Below are 23,624 nucleotides of genomic sequence, written 5' to 3' on the forward strand. Positions count from 1 at the left end.
AAATTACGAGATATCCAATGTGATTAATGTTTTGCTTGAAAAAATCTGTGTAATTTATGCAAAAAGGATTCATGACCCTCCATACTCCCGACACCTAACGCACGAGCCAAAATTCAATGAAAAATAACTCGATTTATAATCATTTTGGATATCATTGACCCTGACACATTTTTTTTTCTCGCGGTTCGGGGTATCAATTTATCGCATTTCGATATGGTTGAATCGGTGGACCTCGCGGATCGATACTCTCTTTTTTTCTCCTTTCTTTTGTGAATTCATTAGATTATCGTTTTTACATGGCGTACTGTATAGAGTACAATTATGCAGAATAAAATATGCACATACGATTAGTTTGTCCATCGATGCCATGCCACGAATATCTAATCGAGTGCTCGGGGCCAAATTTCGCAAAAAGGAGTCGTGTGGGCTACTGGCTATAGTCTCTCTCTCTCTCTCTCTCTCTCTCTCTCTCTCTCTATTCAATATCTCGCGATTAGTATATATATATGTATATATGAACAAAGAAATCATGATGCGCGATCAACGATCAAACTATTGTTCTTCCTAGAAGAATTCATTTTTCCTGCGCATTTCATCCGTACCATTCATATTTATGCAACGCTATAGAAAATGCATTATATAATTTTATGTATTTTTTAAACGATTATGTAAGAATTCATTTTAGGATGTTTTGTTGTGAAATTAGCGAGTTTTATTTAAGAGTGGAAGTCGTCCATGGCACAGGAGGATCGTCCAGGGGGAGGCGGACGTAATGGGGCCCGTTTATAAGACTTTCAAAGCAGCCAGTAGCCATTTTTTTCCTCATCAACAGGCGCCTATTGTGTCACCGAGTACACTGCACTTTATTACCGGCAATTTGCATTAGTAGACAAATTATACGAGTGTACTTTACTGCCGGTAATTTACATTAGGCGAAAACATTTTAGAAGACGAGAAAATCATTAATGCGCCACACGCTTCTTCAAATATGATCTGTTAATGCAGAAGCACTAGCAAAAACTGAAGAGATCAAGGAAAAACTGGGGATTGTCGCTTTGAGCATTTACAATTTATTTGCTTTTTCCTTTTTGTATTTATAATAATAAAAAAACGCGGATATCTCGAGTCGTTCGTCACGACAGCGTTATAGCGAGGTGTGGCATACATATATATATGTAGGGAACTTGTGCAAAGCGTTGTCGAAAAGACGAAGGATGATCAAGGAGGAAGGTGAGTGCGCGAGGAGAAAAAAAAATCGTCAAGGAATTTAAGGGAGGAGGCGCGAAAGCGCGACCTCATTATTAAGCGTGGAGCGCTCTTTATCATGCAGGAGCATCATTAAAATGATTATGAAGGCCGTCCTTAATCCCGTGGGATGGCTATCCTTTAGCGGAGTGCCACGAGGGGAAAACGTACTTTCCAGGAAAGGTCATAAAGGTTGGGTTATTGCAGGCCGCTCAACGGCTGCTTCGTCTACGTGGAACTGCTCCCACGACGCATCCAAGTCCTCTTCTTTCCCTTTATGTATACGTATAACTAGAAATGGCACGTTCCGTGTGCTACCGGCCCGCGCGCCAAAACTTTTCGCCATTCCACCACCCATTCGCCTGGCCACCTCAACTCTAAGCGCCAGATTATAAACTCCGCGCAAAAATTACGACCCTACTTCTTCCGTGTCTTCTCTGCTTTTTTCTTCCAGCACCCCTTCCATTTTTTATACCGAGATCCTATATATATATATATATATATAGTTCTCGCCCCTCGCGCATAAATACGACTTTGGACGAAGGCTTCGCGTTATTTATAGCCGGTAAATGCATTTCCGGGCCATCCTTTGTTCCCAAGTGTCAACGAGAACTTTCGGATTCGCGAGCCCGGCTAAATTTGCGGCCAACAGTCTCGGATTTGCTTTTTATTTCGAAATTAACGGCAACGGCCGAGTAATTGTCACGCTTTAAGCTCCTCGCGGAACGTAATTACACGGGACAAAGTGGACCGCGGGGTAAACAGCAGAAACACCGCGCCGCACGAATTTCCCCGACACTACTATACCCTCGAAATCCTTTCGGATAGTTCCGAAGTTTCTCGCCACGCTGCGTTTGAAATCTCGCCAGGACGCCAATTCCCTCTGCTCTCGCAATTAAAAACTATCGCCGGGATCCATTAACGCTAAGAATCCACCTTTCGCGTCCATATTCGCCCTTCGACGATAACATTCCGCGCGCAATTTATTTCACCGATAATCGTTTCTTGGGGCTAGTAAAAAATGGTTAGTCGTATCGGCCGTTTTATACCTACTGTATATTCATACGCGTATAACATATGTACCGGGACCGAATCACTATTCCATCCTCGTTTCGCGCGAAATGGCACATATTTATTTCGGAAAGGTAGTTTGCGTCGGATTAAAAAGTGAAACAATCACGGACGAATCGTCCTTTTCCTATGAAACAAATTGATAGCGCAAAATTTGCGAATCGACTGATAAAACATGCGGATTATTTCCGATAGTCGGTCGAAGGAAAAATGAGCCAGCGGAATCGAGATTGATATTGTGCCATAAGAGTGGTATTATATCGTTCGTACAGGCTTCTTCCAACGGGGTCATATTGTTGAAATCGAAATGTCCAATAAACCGTTAGTCGAGCTCTGGCGCAACGTTATATTATATTATTGAGAGATTGCTGACTGTTAAAGATTGAAAGACGACTATCGTCTTTTTACAAGGTATAGGAAGAGGGGGGAGTGGGGGTTGACGTTGGCGCGTCGACGTTGATCGCACGCTTTTCTATGGTATAATTCGGATCGGATTGACTTATTTCCAAGTGATTAACAAAGCTGCGCGAATTCGCCGCTAGGGGAGCAAACGCGAGAATGGAGTGAAACAAATTTGTCCCGGCTGTTGTTATCGGTTGACGCACCTGCATTTCTGCAGCAGCGACTGTGCTCGAAGCAACAGCAATTAAAAAATCCATTTGTTTTTGAATAACACCGCGAAAGCGTTAACGTCGTCTATTTCCAAGTGTACGATCGACCTGAAAAACACCAATCCTACTTTGTTCGGTCAGAACTCACCCCATTTGTGTCTGTGTTTTTTTTTCTACTCTGCTGACGGTCGTGCATCTCACCCCCCCCCCCCCCCTCCCCCAGCACTACCACGATTCATGCATTCACATCCCTAATACCGTATATATATATATATATATATATATATATATATATACGCTCAGTGCCGGCCACTTCTCGCAATTATGAAGCATTCCCACTCGATTATTCTCGTCGCGGAGTTCCGAGCGTTTCGCAATATTTTTAACGATGTTCTCCGCCGTTGAGAGAAATTCTGCAAATCGATGAAACGTAATAATTGGTCCCCGACGCGATACATCGGTTCGATTGCGTCGAGCTGCGCCACATCGGCACGTAGTACCGTCATCGATTAAACTCTACCCCTGGTTGGGGCCGATTCGCACGGATGACGTCACCGCGAAACGTCAGAGCGCAGGACAATCCCGAGACGCGATGCGAGGAGAGATACAAGCACCCGCGCGAGATTCGCTCGACCTTGAGGCAAAAATTCACGCGTACACCACGTCCACGCGAGTAATTCGCGCGACTCCTTTGTTTCCACAGCATTTTTTCCTCGCGAGTCTCGCGCCTCGGGCTGTATTCGTCGTTCGCACGGTGCCACGAGTCCCGAAACGAGGAATTCTTTCGCTTTTCGAATCTCCCGCCTATAATAACCCACGTCGAGATTCCCTCGTCGCTGCCAAGTTTTCGGAAGCCTGTACGCAACACAGTTTGCCGTGGAAATGCAGAATTGTTGGAGCGAGCTGCGGATGACGCGGCTAATTTTTGGCAAAGAGTTTCGCGAGACTGTTGACGTCGGTTTTATTTTCTGCAAACGAATTTTCGCCTAGAATCGCGCGAGCGTCTCTAATCGGTAGCACACTCGGCGGCAAGCAAGGTTGGCGCTGCTTGCTAATTCGCTTAACGGTGAAATGTCAAGGTGTAGCAAGATGGAAGGTTAGTGAGATCGGGAGCTAGCTGCAGCTCCTCGCGCAAGATGAAACGTGATTGTGAATATAAAATAATTGGAAGAAAAGACGGTTTTATCGGCATTGTCCTTCGAGCTTAACGACTCTCCCACAGGCAAAAAGTTCCACTGCACGATCTGGGATAGTATATATAGTATATATATATATATATAGAGTCGGGACGCGTAGCATTAAACTCGTCAACGGAACGAAAAAGAGAATCCGATAAAAGTAAACACAGTGACATTGCATTGAGAAACTTTAACCATTAATCGATATAAAGCATAAAGTCCTTCGGGGGTGTATCCTAGTTCGGATTACGGTAATAAAAACTCTCCCTTACAGCAGGGAAATATTCTACGTCCACGACATAAAAGGCACTCGTAGAAATATGACTGGCGAGAATTTTCACATAAATTACGTCTTGAATATCTCGCTAATATACGATGTACAGCTTGGTGGGGTGAGTCTTGGCTAAAATACCTGGGGCTATTATTTACAATGTTCGAAATTCCTTGGGATAGCGGGCCCATGAAAACTCTTTTACGAGTGCTTGTGCGCGAAATGCCGCTCCCGTGTCTCGAATTTCCCGCCAGGGAGCTGTGTTGGCATGGAAGGTTTATCGTGTATTTGTGTGTGTGTGTGTGTGCGTGTTAAAGAGAGAGAGAGAGAGAGAGAGAGAATTGTGCGAGGTGACAATATTAGCTAAGCTGGCCAAGTGCGTACGCGAATCAATGTGACGAAGGTCGACCGGTGGACTCGACTCTTAGAAGAGCTTCCAAGGTTTGCGAATATGACCGGATCGCAGAATCCGGAAGGTTCGTCCTGCTTCGTTTCTTTTTTTTTTCTTCTTTTTTTTGCCCCTTCCGCTCGTTGTCCTTGCCAACGCGGCGATTGACGCAAGAACGTGTTTTCTGGCCGAGAATACAGGAGATAAACGATGGAGTGAAGAGAGAGAGAGAGAGAGAGAGAGAGAGAGAGAGAGAGAGAGAGAGAGAGATTCGAGGGCAAAACCGTGCGCGAATTCTGTGGAAGGATCGTGAAAATATCGTGGCGTGTCGTTGACCGGTTTACTGATTCATGCATAAGCTAGCTCGCAAAGCCCGTCTAGCTTTGATCAAAATAGTAAATAAACCATTTACATAGAATAATCGAGTATTTACATATGTAAATGAGTAAGTCACTAATGGTGTGCCAGTTCGCGTCGAATGAACCGTGTCGCTAATTGATTCTTAACTGCTTTCTAAGTAGTTAAGGCGGAAATCCAAGGAAATGGCTGGATTCTATTGTAAAAATACCTCGCGGAAAGATGTACAGGCGGTGCTCTCGGATTTCAATACCGCAGGGAAGCGTGATAAAACGGCGAGTTGCTTCAATCGTTGGAGCCTAATTTCTATAAGAGAATTTCCAAGAGCTTAGGTCGTAATTTTGCCGCAGGCAGCGGTACCACAGCAACGGAATACGTAAATTTCTGTAATGACAAGTTGCCATGAGAACCCGTGCCAAAACGTAGCTCGGCGCTCTAAATTTTCGGCTGGAGAGGAAGGAAGGATAATATGCGCGTGCGTTGGACGCGATGTCTGAAATTCATCGTTTTGGACGCGCGTAGGTATTTAGCGTTATCTTTGCAATAACCAAACCAGACAATCTCACGCGCGCGGACGTTTTTTCCACGAGCGCGCACGCAAGCAAGCGAAGTTTGATTCGAGCGTAGCGAGCGCTGACGCAGCGTGACGCTAATCTCTTTTTCTCGTAAATCCAGCGTGTGTCAGAGAGCGTGCAGCGGTGCGATCGCTGCCAGCCGCAGCGAGCTTCGAAAAAGACGAAAAAGCCCTGGACACGAGCTAAACGAGAACGGAACCTACCTACCTGCTCGCCTAATTCCTTTTTTTTCTATTACCCTATGCCCCTAACCCCGCTAAAAAGCAAAATATCTCTTCCAATGACGTAGCTATCTCCTAATATATGTATATAGGTACTACCGTTCTCGGAATCGCGGCTCTACGTGAAAAGGCCCGGTCGAGTTTGGATTGAAAATTAATATATATATATATATATATCCGGTACAAAGGCATAATTGTAAAATTATAATGGAAAGCGAGCCTTCAGTCGAGAAAATCGCAAATTTTTTGCTTCGTCTATTTTTTTCTCTATTACTCCATACCTTTAAACCCTTCAAAAAGCAACATTTTTTTACACCAACGACGTGGCTCTCTCACTATTGTTTCTTTGAATTGCGTACGTGGTTCGATACGTGAAAAGGATTGATCTAGTTTGGATTCAGAATCGATATTCTTAGTACACATAGGCATATAGTGAAGAAAAATAGAGAGTTTGTAGTGGAAAGAGCGAGCTTTTAGTCGAGACAATCGCGAGAGAATTTTTATACGTCTGAGGAACAGCACCCTAAGCTTCTTCCTGGTCCATTTTACGTCCTGTTGAACGCAGCGTCAAACTTTTTTACGATGAATAATTTGGTGGAACATATTTCTCCAGTTTTTGCGTAAAAAGTCAAATTGAATGGTTGATTTTTTGCACTGCCAGTCCAGTTGGCGCCGAAGCATTGATTAGAGTGCGGCGCCGACCCATTTTTCCGCGCGCCGGCCAACTTTTTGGCACGACGACACGACCCGGCTGAGAGCCACTGGGCCCCACTTGGCTCCCTTTAATCCATAAACGTTGCTTTCATGGAATATCAAAAGTGAAGCCAGCGTGTCTCTCTCTCTCTCTCTCTCTCTCCCCCTTTACAGCCGAAAATCGACAACCGATAAAACTTCCGATATCGGCACACGACGAAGAATATCCATTTTTTTGCACTTTAACTTTTTATTTCTCCCGGAGCTGGAGATTTCCGAGCGACTCAACGTCCCGGATGACGCTCTATAAAATTTCAACAAACGAAAGCAGCGACGCACTTTGTAATTCGCCTTCTTAAAGTAGATAGGGCGTGCAGAATTATGACGTTTACTCAGGGTTCGAATAGCTTGGTCAATTTGGTGGTCAAGGAAATGTTATGGATTTTACGCTTCGCGAGGATGCTTCTGCAGAATCGGTTTTGCCATTCACAGAGGCTAGTTCGAGTTACGCAATGGATCAAAGGAGAATAACGTCAAAAAAGGCACGGGATGAGATTGTCGAGCCAGTCTTATTGCCAGCTGCATCCCCCCCACCACCAGGTTTCGTTTATTCACCCGTGCCTCGACCAGAACCAATAACTGATGAGCATCGTAACGTGAACCAACCGGCTTACAATTCCTCCTCCAAAGCAAATCCAAATACCGCCAAGCAAACAAATTGCTTCGATACAATTATTAATGATATTAAACCAATCTCCTTCAATATCAATGCTAGGATCACTGAAAAACACCTGTCGAGCTCTTTGCAGGGTAAATATCGTTAATCACTATATCTACCTGATGCTCTATTAATTGTTTTGTTTGTCTTGCAGGATCTATTCAACCGTGGAAAATAGCAGCAACTATTATATTGATTGTCGGTGTTATTCTTATAAGCCTAGCTATTTACCTTTGCACCAGGTATACAAAGATTGCGAGTCAAATTCATGATATTCTTTGCGAGAATCAGGATAATATTTATGGAAAATTTGCTAGGCCTCTTATATTCGATCATCTGTGGAGTGCCGAGGAAGATAAATTTGCTACTTTAAATTCACAAGAGCAAGAGGTGATCAAGCCTGAAACCGTATCTGATTATCGAGATGACACGTGGTATATTGATCTGGACTAATTCGTCATTAAAACTCTCAACGTCTATAATTTATTCACGAATTATCATTTAAAAACACGATTTTATATAATGTTGATGCTTGGACTAAAAATAAATGGATTTATTTTGCAACATGAGGTTTCGTAATACATCGGCTTTACGGTTTTTCAGGTGGGGTAATTTGTTGGATGTGGTTCAAAAATCATTTAGAGTAAAAATGCTTGGAGATGACTAGTATAGTTTTCCTGGTAAACGAGATACAATTTTAGCGTAACTCCAAGTTGCTTTGCGATCAATGCTCCAAGCTGTTTCGGGGGTACTGTGTGTGAAATTTGCCAGCAGCAGGTATCTGGATGCAGGGAGTTTTCTGGGGGAATAAAAACGAAGACGAAGAGAACACCATCTGGGAAGTTCTTGCTCAAGCTACTGCACATACAGAAATTTCTTTGGAGGATTCTCGCAGTTGCTAAAATTCATGGAAAATTTCCTACCTTATCAACTGTCGGTAAGCTTATCACTTCAAGGTTATTCAACGTATACTCTACATACCATGACGCGATAAGCTCTCTCTCTCTCTCTCTCTCTGCCACTGAGTCAGAGCGACTATCCAGAAAGACAATTATACAATTAGCCGCTAATTAAACGTTACAAGCTTTGGATACATTTAGTTTCCTCCACGATACATACGCCGCGTGACGAAGCGATGAATGTACGATATATGAATTTTTTTATTCCACGATATTATCGCAGGATCTACAAATTTATTATTTATGCATTTTATGATTGCATTTAATTCCGCTACTGCATGCATTATGCGAAGTCATGACTTCATATAAAGCAAAGCCATTTTCCGTCTGCATATATCTTTCTCAGCGAATGCAGTAATTACTGGTTAAGAGAGCGAGCGTGCAGAAAGGGAGAAAAAGCAGTCTTAAATTCTGCAATGCGTCATTTCGCCAGTGCCATTAAAGCCATTGAGATCGGGCGAAGAACGAGAAAGGGAGAATGACTGAAGTTTCCCGACTGCGGGTTTGAAACGCTTAAAAAGAACGTGTCGTAAAAAGGACAGGATACTTTGATACTGCGGCTATAGCTTTATCTGGCTAGAAGGGGTGAAGACTGAAGGGCTTCTTCTCCTCCCGCAACCCCTCAGGCTCCACACTCCTATCTTTCCCTCTCACCCCGAGCAAACCTCCCTGCACCATTATCAATGTCACCCTAATGATTTTCAGCTAAACAAACCGCGCAACAATGTATAACGAGTGATCCTGCGCAAACTTGAAAATAGAGCAAGTGGAAAAGTTTTCCGTATGCCAACCGACTCTCGGAAGAGGTAAAAAAAATCGTGCTAATAACACCAAGGTCACGAAGCGGAGAGGCGAAATGTGTTTTGAAGTTGAAGTTTACGCGGCGAGGGTGATTAATAGGTGAGCTTTCATGATGATGCTTCTCTGGGGGACATCAATTTACGGTCATCTACACTGTTGGTGCTACGATCCAGCCAGTAACAAACACTTTTGGGACTCCGAATGATACATATACCTAGCCCATCGACCTCGATGTATAACATCCTGCGTTAGTTATTTCTCTTTTACCTCCAATTTTATTTTTATTTACCAAATGAGAATCTGCGAATATTTCTCGAAAAGAGGTCATAACGATAAAAGAAACACATTCGCGTTACACGCTTTTCCACTTCTATATCTAATTCCCTGGCAATAACAGTTCACCTTCCGATTCCTGTAACGCTATCGTAAAACCCATTCAGCCACGGCTCTTTCTCCGAGAAATATCAGGAATCCTATAATAATTTTTTAACTCGTCGTGGAATAAAAAGCGTAACTCTAAAAAGTATGTGAGTGGTCGCGTTACGAGACGTTAAGGGGTGAGGGGGGTGTGTTAAATGGACGAGGGGCGTGTTTGCACTTGTATCATGTTGGGTAGGTGGTAAGAGGAGGAGGAGGGAGGGAGGGGGGGGGGGGGGGGTGAAAAAGCGCGTAGTCAGCGTGAAAATTGAAATAACAAAAGGAGTGCGTGAGACATGCAGCGTGCAGGGCGCATTAGAGACTTCTGATACGTGTTGGAACGAATCATCGATTAGGAGGTTGCGCGCGATAAATCGAATTCTCGTCGTTTCTTGGCCACCGCACGATGATTTATACCGTTATTATTCCGGGGCAAGCATTAATAGTCGGGGAAACACGCTGGAAACACGTCAGCGGCACGCGAAACGGGAAAATTTAGTCGGAGCTGTTGCACCACCGCGCGCCACCCGCGTCAGTACACGCGTTTTCTTTTATTCGTCTATTTCTTTCAGGACTCCCCGGATCGTTAATCATTCGTGGCCATGGTGAAATCGGAACAGAAGGAGGATGAAAAAAACTGGCGAATCGATTGGTCGGAATTTGAAAGGGTGTCAAGGAGAGTGGCGTGAATGCCTGCGAATTGCTCTCGCGCGCACTGTTATAGAATTTAGTAAAATCCTTCGTCGCGCAGACAGTTCCTGTTTAGTCATCCTGGAGATAAGGAGACAGCTTCCTAGAGACTCTGCGCGTGGAATATGCACACCCAAGCTGAACGATGGTGCTTGGGCACTTATGTACAAGCCGCGAGCAAGGATCGATACTACCAGTCGTGAGGAGATACATTAAGGCTATTTCACGAGTATATGATATCTGAAAAGCAATACTCCATTCTTAGGGATGCTGAGGTCGCAGCTGCTTTATGCGCTCCTATATATGACTTTCGTATAAAACTCATCGTATATCCAGATAAGAAAAAGACACAATGCCCCCTAGCCCTTTCAAAGTTGCACGTAAAGTAATTGATACACGTGTATGCATGTGTGTAGCCCCTTAAGGGGAAGTTTCACCTAAAATACTTGATAAGATATAGTGCATGTTCGACAAAACGTTCTTTTTCTCACATTTTTTTTAGAAATTCCTCAACTCTATATATATATATACATATACTATAGTGCGTAAGGTATATTAGAGAATTGCAGTGGTTAACGTATAATGTGTGCTTTTTAAATGATAATATTTGTAATTTTTGTTTTGGTAGCATCGGTATGCGGTATATATAGGTGGTTGAAAACGTTTAGATGAAATGATATTCTTGCGAGGTCATTGGGAAAGGGTTGGGAGACAAACGGTTGGAGAATCAGAAGGAATGGCGTCACGAATGGGTCGACAACCGCAAGAAACTCGATCGACCACGTCGATCGGGCATTTGTCTCCCTGCTAATGAAAACCGGCAGCGATATATTCTGGCGTCGCATCTTCGCCTTCAGGACCTTCTAATATTAAAGGGACCACCCAGACTGCGTTAATTAGTAAACTCGTAGCCTGCCGCGGTTCCAGTTTGCTAATGAGAATTTGAGTAATGACGCAGCTTCCATCGCGTCCTTTCTCATAGCTTTCCTCAATATGTTTCCCACGTATTGCTTCAACGATCCACAATTTTTCCAGCTAAACACACTCAGCTCCAATTTCTATTCATCGTCCTTCGTATAAACTTTGATTCAGAAACCTTCGATGCTCTTGTAACGAAAATCGGGATAAAATTGCACACTATCGAAACGGTTAAGGTAGTGAGCTTGTTTGTGTGTGTGTGTGTGTGTATATATATATATATATATATATATATAGAAGTGCATGAAAACTGAATTTTAGCAGATTTTTCTTCTCTACGCTTCTTCTTGAGAAAGTATAGCATTAATTACGTATACCAGCTCATCTTTCAACGGCTGGGCCCCTAGCTAAGTAACCTATTTTTCTATTCGATCCTTGTGCACTCCTCTTTGAATATGCATCAGGATGATAATGGGTTTGTAAATCTCGTTGCATATTCGTTTCGCTTTGTTTTGCAACCGCGCATATCTTAGAAATGAAATCCTGCGGGGATGAAGCTTGCATTTTACCGTTTGGCGCCTGAGGGAGGGAGGTCGTCGATTCGCGATCCCTTCTTTAGTTTAGAAATAAATCTGCAAAGGTATATATATATAGAAAAGCCAAGGTGGATTTAATTAGGTATAGGAGCTATACTAGGTATGTATATATAGAGGGTGCCGATCGAGATTCTAAATAATAGCAGCAATAATCGAGGAATTCTGGGAGAAACATGGACTAGCAGGTCTTTGTCGAGAGAGGCCTTTCGGGCAAAACCGAGTGCGGCCCAGAAAGGGAAAGTCGAATGGGAAATTATTTACGGCTTATTCATACCGTGAGGCTGCGCGTTAAAAGTTCTCGCAATATATCGCGGTGCCTTATTGTCTATGCAAATCCTTACCTCAACTCTGTTAAAAATACCCCTTGTATCCGAACGCCCACCCTCTTAAGCTCGCCTTTCGGGACGGGGAAGCTTGAAAGTGGGAAAGGTGAAGGTGAAGGGTATGAGGTGGAGCGAGAGGAGATTTCCTTGTGCCCGCCTACAATCTTATTTTTCCACGGGGCGGCGCCTCCCTTAATTTATCTGAATTTAAATTTAACGAGAAACGCTCCTGGTGTTCTGTACGGGGCTGTTTCGGCCACTGGCAGCATCTGCGTCTCGAGAACTTCGGGATTCAAGGTCGGCTATAGTTGATATAGCCGGAATTATCCAGTCTAAATGCGTTGGGATTTCCAGCTGGGGGAGGAAAACTAATCGGTTCTACCCAAGCTGTAACGCTTTAATCTGTATTAATAAAGTTTTGATTAGTCGAGTTCATTGTTCGCCGAGGCTTCAATCCCTCATGAGAGAAAAGGTTCAAGCAGGAAAAATTATTTCGAGCTACTGTGTTATAAGAACAATTGTACTAAGATGCTATTGGTGTATATATATATAAGTACAGTGCTGCCTGCTGGAGAGCTCGTGTGGCTGGCTAGTATATAAGGTTTATGTTTTACGTTATATCTCGAGAAAGGAGTTACATCTGTGTATGCGTGATGGAAGGTACACTGCAGTGCTTGTACCTAGATAGGTCGTGCGTAAAATCTGTAAACTTAGAAGACATTTCATGGATTTTATACTAGCTGGATACACGCTGGAAAAGAGGATAGACCGAACCCTGTGCGGCGATACGTATTACTCGCGTATCGCGAATCCCTTCTCTGCCGAGAACTACATATAAAATAACACGTGGAGCAAAAGCAGTCTTAAAGCCAAGGGAATATACGGGGTCGATGCAGCGAGTAGAATTCCCACCTGAAATAAGTGGATTATCCCGAGCTAGGAACGAACCTTGATAAGAAATAATGTTCCGATGAACCTTTGCTTTCTAAGCTTCTATTCTATATTCTTCAATTTCTCTCTCTCTCTCTCTCTCTCTCTCTCTCTCTCTCTCTCTCTCTCGTTTTGCTTTTATTAACCTTCCGGTTGATTCGCCAAATTCCTATTGACATATTCTCAGGCATCTTCTCCCATGTTATTGCGTCCTCCCTAAACGAGTGTTCCATTAATCAAGTTAGGCACAATCTTCCAAGAAACTTATTAATAAGACGGTACACACAGGCGGATGAGTGCTGAAGCATGCAAAGCCCGACTTCCCAAGACCTGTATCAAGTTTTGTTTTATACGTCAGCTTGTCAGGCAGCATCTTCAAGCTGAGAGACAGCACGCTGTAAATTATCACTCGCTATTATTTTCCTCTCTTTACGTCGTCGTTCGTTGATAAAATTTATTAGCTGATGATATGACATTGTTTCGATTTAATAGCTTTGATTCACTCCGCTGCTGAATAACGTAAGAAGTAACACACGGGGAGAGTTTCGGTAGCATTTTACTGGACTTCCTCCTGTTTGTTCCTGCTTGTACCTTCACGTCCGCCTCGCGCATAAATATGCATGCTAACACGGTGTATACTGAATCTCGTCGTTTTGCGAGAAGGAAGTGAACGAGACTCTCGCTGGGATGGGAAAGCAACGACCTAACCCAAAGAAGGTCACTCGTTGCAAAAAGCTAGCCACTGTAAAACATTATAAGATTTATGAGGTTGCTCTATTTTCTGTTGCTTTGTACCACCATTTCTATTTAATTTTTAAATCCAAACAAGTTGCTAATGGACTAAAATGACGATTCGCATGCTTCTTATATTTCTTATGATAAGTAGAGTGTGAATATTCCGCATCGTCTCTTTGAATAGAGTCTGGTTTTCGATAATGCCTCGAGGTACTTTCCCTCGCAAGAAAATCCCTATTTGTTCGACATTTTACTTAATGGGGCTACTTCTTCTTTTTCCACCAGAAAAAGGATTTTTGAGAGCGCTCGCTTACGAATAGCGAGGGACGTGCCAAAACCTGGAGTGGCGAGACATCTTTGAGGATTAAGTCTAATGCTGTGCAAAGACCCTTTTGTGCGGGCTAGTTTATTAACAATATAGATAAACTCGATTTCACTTCTCCGTTACTGAGTATAATCTCACATGAAAGCTTACGTTTATACACTCGGTCCTTTGAAGTTTTTTGGCATACCGGATGTACGTATCTTCTCTCGTCTTCTATACAACCGTCTATCAAGCTACATGCTCATAATACTCCACACGAGCTTAACAAAGAGTGGCTCCACACACATACACCCTGTGTAATCCACTTTCTATAACCCCACAGAGATATCTATCTACCTTTGTATAATTTCATTTTCATCGTGCAACATCTTTTAAAGGCATTGTCAATGCTGCAGTAAATTTATTTGTCGTAGAAAACAGCTTCGGGGAAGCATTGTTGGTGGTAAATAAGGAAAATTAATTTGTCCGAGAGAAACTGAGTCAAGTAACTCAGTCTCTCGCAGTACGTGTGCATGCCCAGTGAAACAGCGTTATAAATATTTCAGATAAATGTTCTTTTTCTGTCTACATTAACCAACGGTTGTCCTACAGAGGGAATATGCTTTGTCACGTTGCATGGTTATTGATTCTGTTTATCGAAAGGTTTTACCACGATGTGCATTATAATGACTGAATTCTATATATATATATATATATACATATTTCCCCGGAAGGAGGCAAAAACCCTGAAAAGGATCAATGGCTAACGATGAATGATCAAACACCATTGGCATAACGTTATGGACAATGGACACCCGGATACCATTCTGTTCGGCAAATCATAATGGGATTTTTTTCTCTTCCAGCCACGTTTACGAAACGATTGTTATGTAGCAATTATGTTATCCTTTTGTTCATTAAATCTTTGCCATTAAAGTAAGTAGCCATAGTGAGAACGATAATTGATACGAGATGTTCGCAGCCTGGTTGAATTGTAGACATCGGGCTTGCACAAATAAAGAAGGAACCAGTATCGCCAAATGAAAAAGTACCAAGCCATTGTAACTAAAATAACGCTGCTGTATACGTACAGTTTTATGATGTCAATTAGGGGGATCGATATTATCAATTGCCAAGCCATGCTTTCACGACGATATTTTTACAATGGCTAAAAGTCTTCATTTTATATTTACGTTGGTTGCTCTCGTTTCTGTAAAAATATTACATACCATTCTCTACATTGGATAAGTAATATAGTTACATCATATTTATATCGTGTCTCTGCCATGATATCAATACCTGAAAATCACTCACTATCACTTCTCATGCCTAGTATTTTTTACCTTCGAAATTATTCCCATGTCTCGCGTTAAACTCTGGTGAGAATCACATTTTGCGAATTCTGCCTAACGAATCTTATTGAATTTCTCCGCTGCGTTGCGAGTCAATCTTTCAACCTCTTGAATAGTACGAAGCGTACGAGTGTGTTAGGGTTAGTAAAAATTTTGAGGATTCTGATATAAATGTTTTGTCAAGTCGAAATATGAGCCAAGAATTTCTGTTTCATTGGTAATTAGGAGGTAGATGATTAATTACAGCACTGAATTTATGCAATTTTGGACTAAAGATCAATAAGGCTCCAAGTGGGAAGCTGTAAGATGTTCAGGTCTATTCGAAATTGGCCATTCATTAATGAAGTCGCGTGTCCTAGTGCCAAGTTCATTTCCCTGTGAATGTAATACGTCCCAGTATAATAATTACTGTATTCTGGCTGCATACCATTCTTGATGTGAAACCCAGAATACTCTGCGGAATCCTGATTATATTCGGCTAAATGATACTGTCCCCCTATGACTATCCTTAAATGTTACCAGCAATCATGCTGCAAGTCAGCTTCTCCACAAAATTAATAAACAGACAAATCTTTGTCATTTATAAGAAACCTGCTTTTTTATGCTTTTACTTATTGCTAATACTATGAGGATGCTCTACAATACGTATATATTCCTACAGAGGAGTTTCCAATTATAACCGGAGATCAGTAATAATAAGCTCCCCTTATCCCATTGAGGTTACTCACAATTCAGTAATACAGTACAGACACCAACAGTGAAGCAATTATACATCGCTGTAGTATATCAAATATCCATGAACTCACCACAAATTCATATTTGTCTCCTCATAACTCATAAACCACTATAAATGAACCAATTAATAATAAATTAACTGAAATTCTTTGACCAAGGTACACTACAGCATTACATTTACTTCGATCGAATTATGCACTTTCCAATTTACTTTCGCATCCAACTTTTATATTCGTTATGAACCTCTGTCTAATTCAATTATAGAGTTTGAAGGGTCGCTTAGCTGCCTCCAACTGATAAAAACATATTTCCAAGGGACCTATCAAGTTCTCAAGCAACTATGGTAATTTTACCGCTTAAGAACTGGATGGATGATAACAGATAAAAATAGCTTCATCATAGATCGATAATCGCAACGTTCCTCAACCACAATATTTAGGGGAGATTTATTGATAGGTAAGAATATATAGCTTAGCTGCTTATGGGAGTTTACTGCGAATATTGGCAGCCCTGTGTCATCACAGTGTACTGCGAGTAGTGTTCGTTTTCGAAAAAGCGTTCTGCGTTGCGTAAAAATAAGTATTGTATTTCAGAAATATTGACAGCAGCATATTGCCAATTGTCGCTGTGCAGAGGAATATCGTCAAATAATCATTTTTCCATGCAGAGTTATCAAGTGGCCCTTGTTACCTTCTTATCATAATGAACAATGCACTGAATGATTATAGACTATCGTATTGAGTATTTACACTGTGCTGAAACAATGTCGTATCGACTGATATCAGTACATGTGATATCATAGATTATTTTTTTCATTTTTCGTTATTTCCTAGCGCAGTTTTGTTAAAATTGGTACACGGTTCGATTCCAAATGAGGTATTGGCTTATTACGATGGCTTTCCCTCACTCTTTTTGAAACAAAGAAAAATTAATAATTTAAAAAAAATTATATTTTATTTAATTGTAGAAAAAATTTAAAGGAAAATATTTCCATGTTCCTGTTTATAATTAGAAATTTTAAGGATAGGAAAAATTATTATTTCAACATAAATTTTGTTACAAATATATGAAAGAGAAAAGGATAACATCTAATACCTTTTTCCTTTCGTTAATTGAGAAGCTTCTCCCTCTCAAGAGTGGCCAAGAGTTCACACTAAGGTCAACTAGATCAGGTCTGATCCTCTCTTTAGTGACTAATTACCCTTACTTCCACTGCCCTCTGTGTGAAAACGAGTTCTCTCACGAAGAACTACTACTTCGAGGTCTTACGCATAATGTGCCTCTATTAGCTGAACTTAATGGTATATTACACTTATATTTTTTATATATCTCAAATAAATAAAAAATATTTTAAATTATGATTAAAAATCGTGTCAAATAATAAAGATGTTTTTCATCCATTCAGAAATGAGGTCTCTGAACAAGATCAGCTTTAGTGCCCTCCACGTTAGTCCATGTATGGTTTTATGTCATGAAAATTAAAATTAAATTAACCCAATTTATAACAAATTAATAAGCGCTCTACAAAAAGGATTTGAACCTTTTTCTGATCAAAACCACCAAATTAAAGAGATATAATTAAACAAGTTAACGTAATTATCTAAAATTGTTACTTTTTTAATATTAACATTTTAAACGAACTATTAAAAGATATTTTATAAAATAAAAGTTTTAGATAATATTATTCTGAACAAAATGACAGAAAAGATATATTTTATAATCAATACAGAAGCTGAGATATTTCCATACATTTGCCCTTTTCCATCTCTCCGCTATTAGCTCACACTTTAGCAGTTATAATTTGGCGAAATTTCATTCTTTACGGTTAACCGTTCTTAAAAAATATAAAACTAAGCTTGTAAGCATTTTTGTAGGTATTTCGACATTTTAATCGAAAAAAATATAGGAATGTCTATACATATATAGATGCGCGCTTATTTCCCTGTATGCAATCTCCTTTATTCGACTTTCGGCTGCTGTTTGCTTACCGTAGTTCATGCTACCCTTAGAGATTCAGTGGTTACAGTAAAAAATGACCTAAAATCGGTGACGTCATAATCGTATCGCGGTACTTTAAAAGCGTAGTGCAGCGTAAAAACAAATGGCCCTTGTAGTAGTGCAACTAGCGTGGATAGATTGCCGATCGCAGCCTTTAAGAATGGATCGCTCGAGGGATTCGTTATTGTTATGGGCAAGCGGATTTAATTGCGGCTGATCTATATTGGATTTAGTTCGGGCTTAAGCTATCTAACACGGCGTAGAAGCGAGCAGCTAATCAACGAGGTGCTCCCTCCGTGTATTTACATTTCCGTCGATTTCCTCCTTGTGACCCGATATGCGTGTGCTTGCGCGAAACGTATGATACCAGCTACGTAAATATGGCAGATATGTATTTATACGTTCCACAGAACCGTTTCCCTGCCTAGAAATCCGGCACGCGCAGTCCGATTACGCTCAAAGTCATCAGCTTAAACTGACAGTCCACCCCCTCCCCCCTCCCTCCTTCCATCCACACTCACACATCCACCCCATTCGACAAATCTTATCGACTTTTCCATAACGTTCCTTTTGATGTATATTTTGAGGATATTTCAGGACAAGCTAAATGAAAAATGGCATTGAGATAGGGACACGCTTCCTGACTAATGGCTTGCCTCTATTCAAGAGGATTTGGAATTTGGACGGAGATCAGAGTAATATTGGGATTTCGCAAAATGATTCGAGTGCAAGTACAAGTACCAGCCAGGTCGAGTCTGTCTCCTTGATTGTCTTTCGATTGGTTGCACTACGTCGCATCTCCATCCACAAACAGAGCAAATCGGATATCTCTTCTCTCCATTCCAACAAAGCTTTAACTCAACGTGAATAACGATCGCTTTAAATTAAAGTCTCGAATGTATATATAGCTATACACAAGGTTTTTTTTCTAGTATAATTGATATCCCTGCTTTTTTATTAATTGATGTCATTTGTATGCAGCTTATGCACTTTATGATTGTTTTTCTCCTTTTGCTAGATGAACGCAAAAATATACCGCTTTCAGATTAAACTATAGCCTATTTATCAAAACAGCTGCGATAGATTTGCTTATTCACTATTTCTGTTTGCAGTGGATACCACGACCACGAGTAAATCGTCTATTGATTTTTCTCACAGTGAGATTTTATTTAATACGAAAGAGAGGGGTTAAATATTTCTGTGCTTGATTTATTGCTCCGATACGAGAAAAGGACGGATATTAATGCCAATCGAGATTCAAGGCATTTTATACTTATACTAGCATTGTCCTCGAACAATGCCCCTTTCGGTGTAATGGCATTTCGTGCTCCACCCATTTTACAGAAATACAGGATTTATTACGTATTCGGCAAATTTCGCCAACTTGTTTTTTCTTGTCGCTTCCAGCAAATTTTTCCGATTTTAGCGCGTTATGAAGAGCCGCCGCGCCGTAGGTTGTATCGTGAATTTGTCGTGAAATTTGTCGAGGGTATTCTCGCTCGATTTTCCGGTACAGTAAGGCAAGACATTAGATTTGTCCTGGATGCAAATCTTTTCCCATAAGCGAAGGACTTGAGCGAAAAGCGATAAACGACACGTCGTGACGTGCTCTGTCATATCAATCCGATATATCTGCACGCACGAAATACGTTTCTGCAAATGCATCGACGAATTTTCATGCTGCGAAATGCAAGGCGTACGCGCGCGCACCTGAAATTCAGTGGGTAAAGGCGGAATATGAATTTTGCATGAGTTTAGAAGTTACAACGTTACACATTTGGGCAAAATATTTAAATTCCCAGGTTATTTGCATGCCAGGGATTTAGGAAATTTCCGCCTTCGTTCAGAGGCCTTTTCGGAGCACAATGAAGACGCGAGAAATATTCGTAAGAGATACGGGGATGCATAACGATTGGACGAGAGCCTGAAAGGAAACGCGCGGAAGACACAGCTGCAACGATGAGGAAGGCGACTTCCTTCCAAACGAGTTTCTCCACCGGTTTGCTCGCTAACTTCCCTCGCAATCTCGCCTCGTACACGCACACACTCTGTATCTTCGAGCCTCTAAAAACATCTATAGACAGAAACATATCGATCTTGATAGAAAAAAAAACCTTGACCCCTAGCGTGACTCCTAAACAAACAAAAAATCGAAAACACGAAAAACTGACAAAATACTTAACAGGGTAATTAAACATTTCCACACACACGCACACACGTGTACAACATACATAATCGTACCATTAATAAAAATGAATCTGGCACGAATTACAGACTGTGACCCACTTTGCGTCCAGGAATAATTTTTCTCCACTATACGTACACCATATATACATATATATAAAACACAGCATACACCTAATGGTGAAATTTTTCTCTTCCTGCCTGGCTCGTTGTTCCACATCCCGAGTTTCAACAATGTTCCTCGACTATTCCCCAGAATTAGCTATACTACAACCGAGGCTGCAGCACCGTTCCTCTGCTGGAAAAATCCAAAGTCCGATACTCTTGTTCATTCTCGCATGTCAAAAAATCCATGGACAGAATCCTGCTCGCGATTGAAAAATGTTCATTCCGTTGGATGGATCGGTCGAATCACACGAAATAAGATATCGACTGTACATAAATATATATATATATATATATATATATATATAGATAGATAGATAGATGAAGTCTTATAATTTGAGAAATGTTTCGTTGTAGTGTCGGGGAAAGAGAAATGGTGGATAAAGGATCGAAGGGCATGAGGTATAGGAGAGAAAAGGGTTGGTGAGGGGGTGCGAGCATGTGGTCAATTGTTGGGTGGTCCGGGTAGTTGCGCAGGGGACAGCGCCGATTGGTTCGCTGCTGGCGGTCGGCCGAGGTGGCTTTCGGCTCGAGGGGCTCGGCGAACTCGCTCAGTCGCGCTCGAACCGCGCATCGGTTAAGGTCTCTTGCGGTTTTCATGCGTCTGTAATTACACGCATCGCTATATCTTTATCAATCTCTCTATCTCTCTCTGTCTTTGTCTTTGTCCCTTTCGAATGTTCAACATCCCACCTAACCCATCCCCCCGATTCTTTCGTGTTTGTGTTACAAAGCGTCTCTGCTGCTGTGACCGCGCATGTATACTACTCCACCATCGCGCTACTGTCACGCGAGACCACGTTGTCAACCCCCACACACCCCTATTATATCCCTTTACCTCTCTACCTTGTTTCCCCGCAATTTTCATCCCGGTATAATCGCCTCCTCCCACATAAACGCCGTGCTCGCACACTTATCCACTAAACTCGCCTAAAGTTTGCTCGTCTTCCTTATATTTATCTTGGCTATTTATGTGCTATATAGAAAAATGCAAATATTGATTCTCGAAACTCGCTAGCCCTAATTGCGTATTCAAGAGTCCCATAACTGGCTAACCGAGCCTCGGAGTATGTTTTGCCAGAAGAAGTAACGAGCACTTCAATTTAACACAGGGAGTTTTTCGAGCACGACGTTCTGGTTGGGTCGAAATAAGAGAGAGAGAGAGAGAGAGAGAGGGAGGGGGAGAGGGGGAGGTAGTAGTGGGGATTGAAAGGGTGGCGCGTGCGTGAGGAAACCATTTGAAAGTCGATGCCTGAAGTTGAAAAGCGATATTCGCTAGATGAATGTCAGTTTGCCGGCTGGCTACCGTGACAAAGCCCATTAGACGTGGCCGGAGGTACCGATCGACGTCGTAGCAGGACTCTCCTGGGTTTTTCGAGTGTGAAAACGGTAGCAGAGTGCGGTTCCCCAGGGCTCCGCTAGTCCTGGAGTGCACAGTGCCAGAGATAGATCGTTCTCGGAGTAATCTGCCGTTGACGCGATCACTCCTAACTTTTGTCGTCTCTCCTTTTGGTTTATGAATCCCCCTCCTACCAGCTACCCTCGGAAACTCTCACGTGCTTTTGTGTGTACGGATCGCTGCCAACTTTGCGCCTTACCTCGGTAAGTGATACTCAACACTTATCTATGGCTGCCAGCTTGTCGCCAGAGTCTACACTCGCGCTATGATGGATCTTCGCACACACACCTCCACACGTTTTAATCCAAAAATTACATCCACCCCTGGATTTCTTTCTCCACTCTCTCCAAAGTCTCAATTATCTCCTGGATATCCCGTACGTCTCTTACTCTCGATATCCTCTCGCGAGGATTTCGTCGAGATTTTATTTGGGAGAGTAGCGCGAGAGAGGCATATCCCCGTTAATAGCGACAGTAATATCCGGGATGCGAGATCAAAGCACGCGAGCGACAGAAGTTTGTATGCTTAAGCGGCAGATGCTGCCGTAAATAGTGTGCAGGACGTCTTAGCGTTAAATATCGCGCGAGACCTCCGTGCGAGTTTTGGGAAAAAGAGCAACGCGACGGTGCTAATTGCTTAAAGCCAGTCATTACGGTTCGCCGCAAAATACCACCTACTTCAAAAGAGATAACTTTGCTAAGAATCATTTTCAAAGCGGACTATCCGTCTAGAGTTTCCAATTAAATTTCATGAATTGGAAACTTGTGTATATTGATTAATTTTCTCGCCGAGTTTGGTGAGGTAGATGTTCAGTGATGGATGAGTCAGTTAGTTGAAGTTTTTTAATCATAATCATTGAAGAGTCACGCGCGCTACTCCATACACTTTGTGCACGTAAAATTGAAGTGGTTTCGTTGCGCAGAATGCATTAGGGTTGGCAAGTATACTCTCGACGAAGGGTCTTATCGCACGTAGGTCGTGCGACCTCGTGACACGTGATCCAGCAATTAGCCATGGCATTTAGTTGCTTGTTCAAAATTTCCTCTTATTCTCTCTCTCTCTCTCTCTCTCTCTCGCAATATGCTGTCTCTATTTATCGTTTAAAAATATCCCCTCCCCCCTTCCTCTCCCCTTGTCCCACTCTACTTCGATTCGCTGAAAAGCGAGTTCTACTTGTTTAAAGTAATCAGTGCGCCAAATTGAGCCTGGAGCTAGGAAATCGATAGCTCGAAGGACCTCGACGGAAAATGTATAGTCACGAGCATAAAATCCAAACTGTTCGGGTAAAGGGAAAAGCCCGCAGTCCTTTCAATGGGCTTTCCATTTCTTCGCAATGATCCCAATTGGCTGATTTTTAATTATGCGTTTATTCGTGTCACGTCACTGGGAAAAATAAATATCGGGCCAATTTCTGTCTAGATGCGTGCACCGCATGCGCCAAGCGGTACTACAAATTCAATTTATTTAGCTTACTATACAATCTACATAATAAAGTTTGTCTGCCTGTTTTTAACTTTTTTTTCATTTCAGTATAAACGCTTTTAACTCGAAAAGGTTATTAGCGTGGCACATTTGGGATCATAAACGATTATATCGTATACGTAAGGTAGTAAACAGGAGTGCTATACTACACAGTTCAGTAAATATACTTTAAATTGCCTTAAACAAAGAGGAGTTATAGAATTTTAAATATTTTATTGATAGATTCAAATTGAAAATTACAATTTAAATCAATTCAATACTAAACAAAAGCTTCCAATCTTTGACACAACATTTTTGGGGACATAAAA

General features: G+C 41.8%; 2 protein-coding genes across 7 annotated transcripts in view; both read left to right on the forward strand.

The window, feature by feature from the left end:
* The first annotated feature begins 3,885 nt into the window (after positions 1-3,885).
* LOC136778950 (uncharacterized) lies at positions 3,886-7,892 on the forward strand. Of its 4 annotated transcripts, none has more exons than XM_066736169.1 (4): positions 3,886-4,023; positions 7,103-7,420; positions 7,483-7,570; positions 7,646-7,892. In XM_066736169.1, the coding sequence occupies exons 1-4, from the start codon at positions 3,999-4,001 to the stop codon at positions 7,779-7,781; spliced, it is 567 nt and encodes a 188-aa protein (XP_066592266.1). In that variant the 5' UTR covers positions 3,886-3,998; the 3' UTR covers positions 7,782-7,892. The 4 variants fall into 4 exon arrangements, with proteins under 4 accessions (XP_066592266.1, XP_066592265.1, XP_066592268.1 ...); XM_066736168.1 differs by having other exon boundaries at positions 3,917-4,023; positions 7,007-7,420; XM_066736171.1 differs by lacking the exon at positions 3,886-4,023 and adding an exon at positions 4,036-4,497.
* A 13,110-nt stretch (positions 7,893-21,002) lies between these two features.
* The window catches only part of Ddr (discoidin domain-containing receptor 2), a 126,330-nt gene continuing 123,708 nt past the window's right edge, over positions 21,003-23,624 (forward strand). For 2 of the 3 annotated variants that reach the window (XM_066736402.1, XM_066736404.1), the window contains exons 1-2: positions 21,012-21,041; positions 21,715-22,037. The gene's annotated coding sequence lies outside the window, so the exon portion shown is untranslated. Of the gene's footprint in view, positions 21,042-21,714; positions 22,038-23,624 lie in introns of all 3 variants that reach the window. The other variant, XM_066736403.1, reaches the window with a different exon arrangement.

This window comes from Prorops nasuta, unplaced genomic scaffold (genome assembly GCF_024137725.1).
Source record: "Prorops nasuta isolate Cenicafe-Biocafe unplaced genomic scaffold, Cenicafe_Pnas_1.2 PNAS00015, whole genome shotgun sequence".
Classification (NCBI taxonomy): Eukaryota; Metazoa; Arthropoda; class Insecta; order Hymenoptera; family Bethylidae; genus Prorops; species Prorops nasuta.

What these genes read in the sequence shown, in the direction of transcription:
- LOC136778950 (XM_066736168.1), top strand. Translation starts at nt 7,048, where the DNA reads ATGGATTTTACGCTTCGCGAGGATGCTTCTGCAGAATCGGTTTTGCCA. An exon ending in CCTGTCGAGCTCTTTGCAGG is followed by an intron (nt 7,421 to 7,482) that starts GTAAATATCGTT and finishes TTTGTCTTGCAG; the next exon opens with GATCTATTCAACCGTGGAAA. An exon ending in GCTATTTACCTTTGCACCAG is followed by an intron (nt 7,571 to 7,645) that starts GTATACAAAGAT and finishes AAAATTTGCTAG; the next exon opens with GCCTCTTATATTCGATCATC.